We start from the raw sequence: 12,216 nt of genomic DNA on the forward strand, positions 1-12,216 counted from the left end.
TTAGATGTCAGCTAATTTCCCGTGTCTGTGAAAGGTCTTGGACACCAAGATTACCATGCCTCTGTGAAAGATCCTTTGGATTGGGGAATTTGAGCTAATACTTTCTGTCATTCTCTTTCAAGCAGTAGTTCCTGTGGTTAGTGCATATATAGACTGACAGTGAAAATACTTGGTAGAAATTGTGTGCTGTCTTTTCATTCATGGCTAAGTCACATGTAACTCTGAGAAGATTAAACAGGAACATGCCTATTGCTATTTAGTTATGTCTTGAAACAAACTATTTACTCTCAGAGTTCACAGAAAGTCTTTTTTTTTTCCCAGTCTCAACTTTTGTAAGCAGTTGAAGAGTTAAAAAAAAAAAGTCATTTAGTCACTAGATATAAATTTGATGTTGGCAGCTTTTCTAAATTTTGGGCTTGGGTTGGTCTCTTCAAGGTCAGCGAGATTCAAATGATGTCCTTCCTGTGCTGGAGCCATACCAGCTACCAGATGGGCACACATGCTGTCTCACTGCTTGAGGGGATCCCACCCACTAAAACGTTTAGTTTTTAAGTCTTTCAGCTCCTCGGGCCTACAGAGATCTGGAACTTTGCCACTTGGAAAAAGTACAGGGCTAGGACTAAACCTAAGACTCTGCTTCTAACCAAGTAGGTCTCCCAGCAGTCAGGCCATGGATGTGATTGTCTCTGATCCCAGCAGTAAATTGGTTCCAGTTAAAAACGAGAACAAGAAAACTTTTCAGTTGTGTTAATAGCCAGGGAGTTCTGAACAAAAATGCCCTGCAGATTCTTTTCTGTGTTACCTGTCTGCAGATTGGGTCGCAGAAGGATGGATACTCGAGGGGTTAGTGTCAGTAACTTAGGTGTATGGACTACAGGGCTCGTGGTCCTAAAGGAGAGTGTGGGTGGATGCTGTGGCAGAGCTCAGCAGGCAGTTGCTTGCCAAGGATGTGTTTTCATTTGGTGGGCTGGGATGAGAAGTGATGACAATGTCATATCAGGCACAGATGTGTCTTTGCCCCCTAAAACTTGGCAGCAAGATCATGAGGGGGTTTTCTTTTGAGTCGAGAGAAATAGTTCTTCAGGATGCTTTCTAAAGCAGATTTAATGTGTGCAGACATTTTCCTGACACAGGCTGGAAAGAGAGATGTTCAAATGCAGGTTTCAGGTCAGCATGCCTGTTTGTGTTTTCCTAATTCTATGGCTGGGAGTGTCAAGGAGAACAGGGCAGATTTGGTAAAGTATGTCACTTTTTGGGCTGGATGGCTTTGTTGCTCTCTGGCTGGTTGGTTTCTTGAGAGAAATGTCCTGTGTACTTTGCAGAGAACATTTTGTAGCTGGACTACATCTGCATATGTTTGTGGTTTGCTTTTTTTAAGAAGCAACATCAGGTTTGTTAAGGGACATGGAATGTTGCTCTGGTTTAGCAACAATTCTATTATTTGTCAGTAGATGGGGCTTCAAGCACAGCTCTTAGTCCTTTGCTGGCCTCTGTGCTCATTAGGGTCTGGTTTTTGAAAGGCAGGAAGAACAGTGTGTTTGAAGTAGAGATAAATTTAGTTGAATTCTCTTGCAAGGAGATGTAAATCAGTTGCCATTCACAGTAGGACTTAACTACTGAAGGTTGCTTAGTTCATTCAGTTACATGGATATTGTACTTGTTGCAGCCACTTGCACAAAATTGTTCTTTAAAACATTAGTACACAGCAGGACCTGGGTTGTTCACTGTTGGTCTGGATTGCATTTCAAATTTTTTTCTTTAACTTGGCACTTGTTAGAAATTTGCTGCTGTGTCATTAGCCTAAATATAGTGTGAGGAGGTGCAGGAGAATCTTCTGAGTGCCAGAACTCCTGTGGCTGCTGAGTTCTGCAGTGTCAATCAATAATCAGTTGCTAGTCAGAAGCAGCAGCTGATGTTTCACCTCTGCCTGGTCTTGCTTTGGTTCCTGCTTCCTACATTTTTGTGTACAGCAGGCCAAATAAGATATTGTAAATAAATAAGTCTTTTCTGAAATGTTACAAGTTAGAATCACACATTTGCAGGAAGAACACTTTTTGCCAGTTTTCTGCTCTGCTGAGTAATCTCACTTCCTCTGGCTACTGTGGTTTAGCCAGGTATTTGTGGAGCTAGGCTGAAGTTGGTTAACCAATGTTCCCTATTGTGAAGTTGGGATTTTTGTCTTGAAGGAGACAAAATGTGAGATACACTTACTGTTCCTGGAGGATACATACTGATATCCTAGTGGGTATCCCTGTTTTTCAGTATTTTAATTCATTGCTTTCTCTCAGCAGTAATTGAGAGAGCTGGAAACAAAAGCCAAGTCACATATTTCAGCATTATGTTAATAGGTTCGTGTATTCTATAGCAGGTAGTATGGTAACATCCAGGGGCTTCTTTTAAGAGGCTTAACTGAGAAGTCATGCCACAATAAAAAGCCACAGCTATGAAGGCTGTTGCTCCCTTCAAAAAAATTGCAGGTTAGTAGGTTCTTTTGCAAATCTGTCTTTTTGTAGTTTTATTTTGTTGGAAAGCTGTTCCTGTTTTTTAAACAAAGCTTTTTGAAGCTTAAATTAGCAGAAGAGTGATTGCAGAACAGTCAGATGTGTATGCACATCCATATTTGTACAGCTCTGTAAATCTAAAATAGAAGATTGTGAGCTGAGTAATTACAGACAAAATAAACAGGACCAATAAAACAAACTGTTGAGGCACATGTACAGCTTCTTCTATTTTGCAAGTGCACAGCTAAATTGGTTATCTGCAGATGATTTTAAATTAACATTTGGGGAATGCAATAAACCTAAAGAGCTATTTCCTCATTTCATAACAGTTGAAAAGGCATTTCAGCATGAAGGAATATTTCTTGTATTTCTACTGCTGTATAGACTCTGCATGATGTCTTTTGTAATACAGGATTTACTTTAAGTGGTGATTGATTGCAGGTGATACATCTAACTGAAGAGCATGGGCCATGCCTCTTTAATGGTATTGACAGCTGTTGTAACTGAATACCTTAGTTCTTCCAAGCTGGCACATTTCCTTGGCAGAATCCTGTCACTTCACAGATGTTCACAAATATAGTCAGAAGATGTCTCAAACTTTTTGGGTTGCATGGATGGGCTTCAGTTAGGATTTGACAACCAGTGTGAGTCCTATGGTCCAGTTCTAAGATGAAAACATGGTTGATTGTCAGTCAGAAAAGTGGGCTGTAGATTATTAGGAAACAAATATGTTAAAAGCTTTGTCTGCAGAGCTGCTCTGTGTTTTTAAGTCCACTCATAAAGCTCCTGTTCTGATCTGCTTCATTTGAGCTGCTGTGCCCAAGTAGAGGTACAACACAAAGGGTTGTAAAACCTCAGGTACTTTGCACTCCTTCTGCAGTCCTGTTTGGAGCAGAAGAGCAACAGTGATTGAAACAAGGAGCTGCAAGAAACAAAATGTTTACTTTGTCAGCTTGACTGTTGAGATGCAAGTCTAAATGTGTTCACAGAAGTAAATATTAATATCTAGAATAAGATATTTTATTTCTCTTTGCAGCTTGATAGGTAAGGACTTTTAAATTTGAAAACTGAAGAATTACAGTACTCTTAACAAATATTTAGGAAGTTTATAAATTGTGTAATATCTGTTAACACACATTATTTCATTTGGCTTATTAAATTTTTTCACTCTGATGATGTTTAAAGATGCCTTTTCATGTGTTTTCAATAACAGTATCTGAAATGAGAATTGATCAAGATGGCAGATGCATGGTAATGCTGTGAGGGTGTCTTCTGGAGTCCCTGTGCTGCAGAGAGGGAGGGGAAAGGAGTGATGTGAGAGGTGTGAATGTAATGAAGAGCTCTGTGTTAGTGCTCAAAGGTCTTACAGACTGACTGGTCTAGGTTATGCAAAGCATTCTCAGTGAAGCTCAATAACTTTGAAAAGATTGATATGGGAAAGGTTTTCTGGTGTTGGTGCCACAAGGACACAGCTGTCTCTGCTGGTAACCCACACTCCTGGTTTGGGATTCTAGTAGTGATCTGATCACCTGCATTTAAGAGCATTATGTCATCTTATCTAAAACTACAGGGTTCAGCTAATGAGCATGATCTATAATCCACCTAAGAAGAGGCCTGAATTTAATGAATTTTACCCTTTATGTTAGCAACACTTTTGTGTTGTAGTACAGTGGGGGTAATTACAAGAATTGAAAGTTAATTACAAAAAAGTTTTTTTCAAACACTATCTGGACTTGAAATTTTATTGCTGACAAAGAGGGGGCTCCCCTAGGATGCAGTAGCCTATTCACTGAAGAAACTGAGCACTTCTCCTATATTTCAGTTAGTGCCAAGTGAGCTCTGAGGCTAATTAATCAAAACAAATTCACAATTAAGCCCAGGAAGGAAGACTAATTAAGTAGACAGTTAAGAAAAGTGCTGAAGAAGGGAGCAACCTTAAGGGGAAAGTATGAGACTCCCAGTACTGGCCCATGAAGGACAATTAAGTGATAATTGCAGAGGCCTTTTTGCATCTAGAAAATGCTGTCTGCCTTTTATTATAGCTGATTTTCTTAGTAGAAGCAGACATTTGCCTGATGAGCAGCTAAGCTCTACTATGCACTTTTAAGGTAATTCACAGGTAAAGCAGAGAGGTTGCTACAGCTATAAATTAGAACTCAGCTCCCAGACTTGAACAGTATTTTAGATAGTGAAAAAGCTTCACTGTGTTTTAAAGACAAACTAAATGTTTGCTTTATTTCCCTCTTCATTTTGTGGCATACCAAGTCCATGTTAGCATCCTGTTTAACCTTTCAGACAAATTACACTGAGTGAACTATCAGAATTTAGAATAGCTTCATTTGTTCAGTTGCTCACCCCACTGAAGCTCACAGAATCATTACTTTGTCATGAAATGGCTTCTGCTGCTTATGACCTCATATTGGGTTTGTATGGCCAGGTTTTGATAGTGGGGGGGGGGTGGGGGGGGTGGGTGGTTACTAGGATGGCTTCTGTGGGAAGCCAGTAGCAGCTTCCCTGTGTCTGACAGAGCCAATGCCTGACTGCTCCAGTGCCAACCTGCCACTGGCCAAGGCTGAGCCAACCAGAGCTGGTGGTAACTACTCCCTGGTAACATTTAAGAGTGAAAAAATATTACTGTGCAGAAGTAATTATTGCCAGAGAAGAGAGGAGTGAGGATATGTGAGAGAAACATCCCTGCCCACACCCAGGTCAGTGCAGAAGGAGCCAGGATGAGATCCAGGCACTGGAGCTGAGATTTCCCTGCAGCCTGTGATGGTAATGGGTGAGTGATCTCTCCCTGTCCTCATCTCAACCCAGGAGCCTTTCCTTGTATTTCCTCTCGCCTGTCCAGCTGAGTGATGAGAGTGATAGAGCAGCTTTGGAGGGCAGCTGGCATCCAGCCAGGGTCAACCCACAGTCCTGCATTCATGCTGCATGATACATTTGTGGGTTTTGCTGGAAAAAAAAAGAGGAGGAACCTACAACACTAGTATTTTTTTAACTGAAAATATTTTAAATTTTCTTCTGAAGAACTTTTTAAGTTAGCAAAACTAATCTCTGATGAGATGCTGAGGCTTTTAGATGAGGTGCAAGCCCCAGATTTCCTTCATCCCTCCTTGCTCATTTCCATTGAACTGTGCTGCTAATGAAGTACAAAACCTCTCTTAATTTATTTGACTTAGCATGGACTATAGATTTCCACAAGTGTTCCCTTTTTTCCCCCCTCATATCTGGAATTTGAATTATTACAGAAATTACAGTGGAGAGGTCTCCTCAAGTATTTACTGAAATGTTGATAATAATTTCCTTTTTTTCATGAAATTCCACGTGAACACTATGCCACTGTGATGTACTGTGTCTTTATATGCAAGTTGGCAGTTGTCTTCTTGAAGTATCTGCCCAAAGTTCACTTTTGTCTCTTTTTTTTCTTCCTTCTCTTGGAACAGGCTGCAGGATGAGGCATTCACCTGCTGCTGTTTCAGCTCAGCTGTTCCATTAAGTTTCAATCTGCTCCTTCATTTTTTGTCTTGCTGCCTAAACTAATTTCCTGCCCTATTTGGATGCATTTTCCTTACCAAAGATTTCTTTGCTGTCTTTTTGCCACTTGCAAGGATTGAATAATTTTTTTAACTCAGTTCCAGGTGTTTGAATTATTTCAGAGGTGTTCTTGTGCCTGAAGGTTCCTTTGCTACCTCTCCTGCAAGTTTTGTATAGGGCCTGGCATAGCTTCCAGTTTTCACCCTCAGAGAAGTGATGCAAAGCTTTCTTTGGCCTCTGTTCTTTGAAGGACTGTCTTGTAGATTTAATCCCAAGAAGGTTGGCTTAGGATGTCACTGGCAAGGTGTTTGTTATTGTCATCATCTGCCGTTGTCCTGGCTGCAGAAGCAGAACTGAGACTGCTTCAGGCCCACTTGGTTGCCCTTGATCCTCGTCCATCTGCTGAGGCTGGCTCTGCAGTGCTGGAAGAATCCATCCTAGCACCATTTCCCATGGCCAGACTTACCCTGGAGCGCTGTAATACTGTGCTTTTTGCTCTTCTTACAGCGCTAATTCAGCGTGCTGGTGACTTCCTTTGCCTTGGCACAGTCTTGATGTGTGTCTGCCATCACTTAGGCACCACGCCATACCCTGATTTTGTACTGGCAGGCTAGGCCAGGCATTCACCTGCTCTTACATCTTCATTCCTCTTGCCAGTGGAATGCCGCCTGGCGCCAGCTGGTTTTGGCACAGAGGTGTGCCCATTGCTGCGTGTGTGGATGTGGATCTCTCATGTGCCCTCTCACACCCTCTTGCTGCTTGACTTTTCTGGAAAATTCCAGGAGAAAGTTTCTGCAGTGTCTAAGGAGCCTAGACTAAAAGAGCTGTGTTGGGTGGCCCTCAAGATCAGCTTCATACATTTCTCTTGGAGATAGGGCTGAGACCTGGCCATGCACATGTGACATACCCTTCCATGTGGAACAGTTCTGTCCACAAAGTTCAGATCCCATCCTCTCTGTTTTGCCATTCTCAGTGCCATAGGTGGGAGTGTGTATTTGCAAAGCACATCAGAGTACATACTTGGCATCCTCATTTTTCTTGCTGTGGTTACTGCAGAGAGGTCAAGAGGTACAGAAGAGATCAGGAAACACAAGCTTGTGTGAGGGGAGAGAGCTTATCTGAATCCAGGGCAGCCAGCTCTTGGTGGTCGTGATTGAGCAGAAGTGTTGGATCAAATGACTTCCAGAGGTCCCTTCTGACCTCAGACATCCTGTGAAGTTGCAAGCTGTGCTATAGAAGCTGCTCTTCTATAAGTTTAGTTCATGCTTTTGTTGGGAAGACCCTTATTTCTGTACCCCTCAAGTGGAGAGCACTTTTCCAGGTCACACCAGTATTGCCACCAGAGTGTGGGTGTGCCTGAGCCCCAGCCACTGCCGAACAGCGAACCACTGCCATCCCTTTCTCCACACTAAAGGACAAAACGTGCACATTATGTAGAGTCACAAGGGTCAGCTTTAACCTCGCCTTTCTGGTCTTGGCTCTGAGGACTGCCTCTAGGGCAGACACATGGGTTTGATGAGAAGCCCACTGTTCAGTTTGGGCAAATTAGCTAACACTGTTCTGCACATACACCCCAAAACATTTTACTGTATTTAGATAGTGGCTTATTATTTTCACCTGCAGGTCTTAACAGCAGTCTTTATTCTGTTCGTGGGCTTTAAACCAGTTGAAAAATCAGCATCTTGCATAGTCCAGGCTATCAAGTGTCTGCTTTTGCCATATAACTGTGTGGAGTAGCAGTACTCAGCTGTCACTTATGTGGGGAATTACATCAGTTATTATTCTCTCAGCAAGCATTTTAGTTCCTGGTTATTTTCCCTACTGTCAGCAGCTTTTTGTGACCTTTGGAACTGCGGACCAGAGATTGTGAACCATTTGTGTAAACCCACGTTAAAGGGAATTCAAATACACACAAGATCTTTATAAAAATAACAAGAAACTCACATGCACATTAACTACTGAGGCCTCTTGGTCCTTCACAAGTTATATTTTTTATTTGAAATAGCTTAGGAAAATACCCGGAGAGCAAGTGTCAGTGCCACAACCAGGTGTGGCTTTGACAGCTCCAGGTTTTGCACAGATGAACACATTTGTCAGAGACCACTATTAGTGAAATTAAATTAGGCTAATGTGCTCTTTTGAGCATAATTGAAATGATACTAATGTTTTTATTGATTTGCCACTGGAGTAGGTGAATGTTATGATGTCCTTGCTGCTATGAGGACAATTTGTAGTTGTTCCACTTTACTGTCTTGTAACTCCCCAATATTATGGCACAGGTAGGCCTATTTTTAACTGTGGTAATTTGAACTAATTGCTGGGTTTTTTTATAATTTAGAGCAAAAGCAAGAAATGTGTTGTTGGACACCTCTTCCCCATAACTTCACCTGCAAATTGAAGATCATCTGATGCAGAGGAGTTCTAAAGAACATTGAACATTTTCATCGCACACCCCAGTTTTAGGGGCATGTTGTTTCATTGATCTTAAAGATCTTTCTTCAGTGTAAATGGTAAATACATAGTTTGTTTTGAATTATCTTTTCTTTTGTATCAATAAATATTAAGTAATGCAAATCAGTTTTGATTTCTTTGATTTGAAATAATTTTAGAATCAGTTTTCTAGCATTCCATGTGGTTTTGAAAATGCAGATAATTGCATGAGTTTCATTTGTAAATATTTGTGAATAAATATGTGAGTTATCTTGAGTGGCTTCAAGTCATGAACTGAAATGTTTCACTGTTTCTTTGGAATTGTTGAAACATTCAAAGGGAGTTTGAATTCAAAGGATAGAGTCATAGAATCGTTAGGGTTGGAAAAGACCTTTAGAACCATCCAGTTCAACCACTAACGCAGCCCTGCCAAGTCCATCACTAGACCATGTCCTTGAGGACCATGTCTTTTAAATACTTCCAGGGACAGTGATACCACGTTTCAGTGCCTGACCACCATTTCAGTGGAGAAACTTTTCCTAATATCCAGTGTAAACTTCCACTGGTGTAACTTGAGGTCATTTGCTCTCATCCTGGTACTTGAGAGAAGAGACTGAGCCTCACCTGGCTACAGCCTCCTTCCAGGTGGTTGTAGAGAGAGAAGATCACCTCTGAGCACTTGGCCTTGTTGAACCTCAGATGGCAATGGAGGTGAGATTTGAAAAACAGTTGACAGTGGCTTTGGTAGCAGTTTGAATCCCTGATGTTCCTGCCAAACTTACACAGAAACATCTGGTTGGAATGGTGCAGAATTATTCTGGTTTTCAAGTAAATCATAATCAGAGCTACATTCTGCTGCAGCATGTGATCATTCAGGGCTCTTCATATTTGGTATGTACTTATGCTCTCCTCCACATTTTCTACACAATTTTCAAGGTGTTTCCATTTAGGTGGAGATGGTGTTCCCTGAGAACAAATCTTGCCTAGTCATCAGAGTGAAATAAAATAAAAATACTTCCCATCCCTTCAAGGAAAATATGGTCCATTAGTTTTTCATTTGCCAGGAGCATCAGTTTTTAATGTTTTTCCCTTTCCCTTTATCTCCTGGGAATATCAATCTGCATAGATCTATTATTAATTCCACAGCAACGAGCTCATTTTCTCAAAAATCTTTACAGTGGGTAGTAAAAGTAGGTCTCCCCAGGAATTATTTAATAACCAAATTGAACTCAAGTGTCCTATGCATAGTGCTGGGTGGCTGTTGTTGTGGTTGGTAGTGGTGGTTGACTGTTTTTTCCTAAAACATTTTTACCTCATCTGAAGTCACGGTTTTCTATGATAAGGTGAGTATTGTAGGGTTGTCCAGCATTTAAAACTCAGGAGTCTGGATGAGTATTAAAAATAATTCTGGAACCAAAACAATTTTTGAAGGTGGAAAGGTAAGGAAAACCTCTTGAATAGCAGCATACTACGCTATGAATGATAGTGTATTGTTGTATAAGCATTGCAGAGAAGGGAGCAAGAGAGGTTTTCCACTCTTGGAAAGTTCTGGAAGCTCTGTTTGTAAGCCATACCCCAGGAGCAATGGTGAGCATTTTGCTGGCAAGAGCCTTGCTGGAAGGCAATATTTCCACCTGCAGTTCTCATGGTTCTTGAAGTCCTGTCTCAGTTCCAGTAAGTATTTGCCATTCACTGAAGCAGCAGAGAACCTGCCTCTACAGCTCAGCCTCCTGTGGCTTCTTCTGAGCGCCTGGGTAAGCCCACACCCATCCACAGTGCTTGGTGTCCCTGGGCTGTGCAGGTCAGGAAGGGGAGGGTGGTACTGGTGTTTTCCAGGGAGCCCAGACCTGGTGTGCCCTGAGCGCAGTGTAGGTCACTGTAGGATCCCTCCAGGGCAGGACTGGATCTGCAGTCTCTCTTTCCTCACCCTGACTCACTCAGACTGAGCTCTTTTGCTTGTGGTCTGACATGAGTAATGAGAAATGGTTACTGCTTATGTTCTTTGCAGTGTTTAGGAGATGCTTTCATTCAGAGCAGTCTCACAGTTTCTTGTTTGATTGGCTCAAACCAATGCATTGAACAGAAACAGCAATAGCCACATAGATCATGTGCTGTGTTTTGATAGTCAAGAAGATTGTGTTTTTCTTTTGCCTGCCCTAACCTAGAAGAATCAGAACATTTGCCCTTCCTATGCCAGTTAGACTCAGTCATAACTTCATCAAAGGAGGGCAGTTCCAGTAAAACCTGCACAGTGAGCCAACAGAAACTTTTTGTAAGCAAGGAGCTTCTTTGTCGGTAACACGCATGTATCATTTGGAGTTTGTCGTGTCCCTGGAAGGTCACAGTTTGAGGAGCTATAAGAAGTGATAAACAGGTGAGGTGCGCAGTTCATGGGGGCACATTAGAAGATGAGGCTGAATTTTTTTTGCATGTGAAAGAATTCAGCTTAAATCTTTTTATTTTAGGGGATAGAAAGCAAAGTGCGGGTCTTAAAAATTACCCCACTGCACAGCAGGAGGAGGTAGGATGTCCTGTGGCTTATACCAAGCAAAGGTGCTGGTGTTTATTCAGTAGCCCAGTTTTGGGCATGGCATGTACCACAAGCCACAGAGTCGCTGCTTGGGGATTGCCAAGGCAGTTCTGAGCTCGTGTGTTTACTTGTGCTGTGACATGTGGTGGGCAAAAAGGCACATGCTTGTACTCGGGGCTTGGGAGCAGCACGGAAGCTTCACGTTGTTCAGTGGTGGTGGAAGAGATTTTATGAAAAGTCACATTTATTGCACATCTTTGGCAGCTCAGTGTTGGTTTTACCATTTGAGTCTCTTGTGTATTTTCAGTATCTTGAGTTAAACAGTTTCTCTCCTGTAGGAAGCCACTTGGTCACGCTGGTATGTGGTCTGCTAGTGCACATCTGTGACTGCTTTCTCATCGGATTCAGCTGTTACTAAAAAAAGATTTTCATTTTTCTGCAGATAAGCAGGTTGAACTTGTCTGTTAAGGATAGTGTGAGTTTTTATTTTTATTTTTTCTTCTTTTCTGTTTTCAACTGAGTGTTATCCATATGCATGCTTAGCTGAAAGACTATATATCAAACCAGTGCCAAATGTTTTGCGGCCTAAGGAATTAAGATGAGAGTGAGGTGCAGACAGCTCTCCTGGCTGCCTCTCTTCACAGTGAGAAGAGCTTTCCTGTGCTACAATAGCCTTGCTTTGCTTCAGGCGCTGCCCCAGCCTGGTGAAGCTCTGCCACACACCAGTCCTGCTGCCATTGTGTATGCTTGGTACTGCTCTGAGATCCCAGTCTGCAGGAGACACAGAGAAGCCTATTTCCAGCTCAGGCTGATTGTATTTAATCTTTTTTTTTTCTTTCCTCATGAAGGAAGTAAATAGAACTAATCTGTGGGATTTACAAATGGGAGTTCAGCCAGCCCTGATGAAGATTCATGGTCTTGAAGTCCTGTGCTTGATTATTTTACATTTATGTCATTAAAATCAGGCTGCTTTAGGTTACTCTGCTAAATGTTGCAGAAAAAAAGGCACTTGAACCAGCACTGAGCCAAGGATGTTTAAACAGAAGGTAGCCTGGTAACTTCCCTACTGCTGGTTGCAGTTCTTCTGCACAGGCACACAAGGTAGTGGGTGCGAACACTTCTGAACTCACAAAAAGTATTGAAGCGGTGGCATTTGGATGTTGGTCTTTTGCCTTCTCTCCCTGAAGGAAATGCAGCCAATTTGACCAAAACAAATGA

General features: G+C 41.9%; 1 protein-coding gene across 1 annotated transcript in view; it reads left to right on the forward strand.

Moving 5' to 3' along the window:
- The window catches only part of CENPC (centromere protein C), a 28,131-nt gene extending 19,516 nt beyond the window's left edge, over nt 1-8,615 (forward strand). Inside the window, exon 19 of the mRNA XM_059844325.1 lies at nt 8,377-8,615. Coding sequence (XP_059700308.1) covers nt 8,377-8,419 — 43 coding nt within the window. The 3' untranslated portion in view covers nt 8,420-8,615. The remainder of the gene's footprint in view (nt 1-8,376) is intronic.
- Nucleotides 8,616-12,216: the final 3,601 nt, after the last annotated feature.

This window comes from Haemorhous mexicanus, chromosome 4 (assembly GCF_027477595.1).
Source record: "Haemorhous mexicanus isolate bHaeMex1 chromosome 4, bHaeMex1.pri, whole genome shotgun sequence".
NCBI classification, from domain to species: domain Eukaryota; kingdom Metazoa; phylum Chordata; class Aves; order Passeriformes; family Fringillidae; genus Haemorhous; species Haemorhous mexicanus.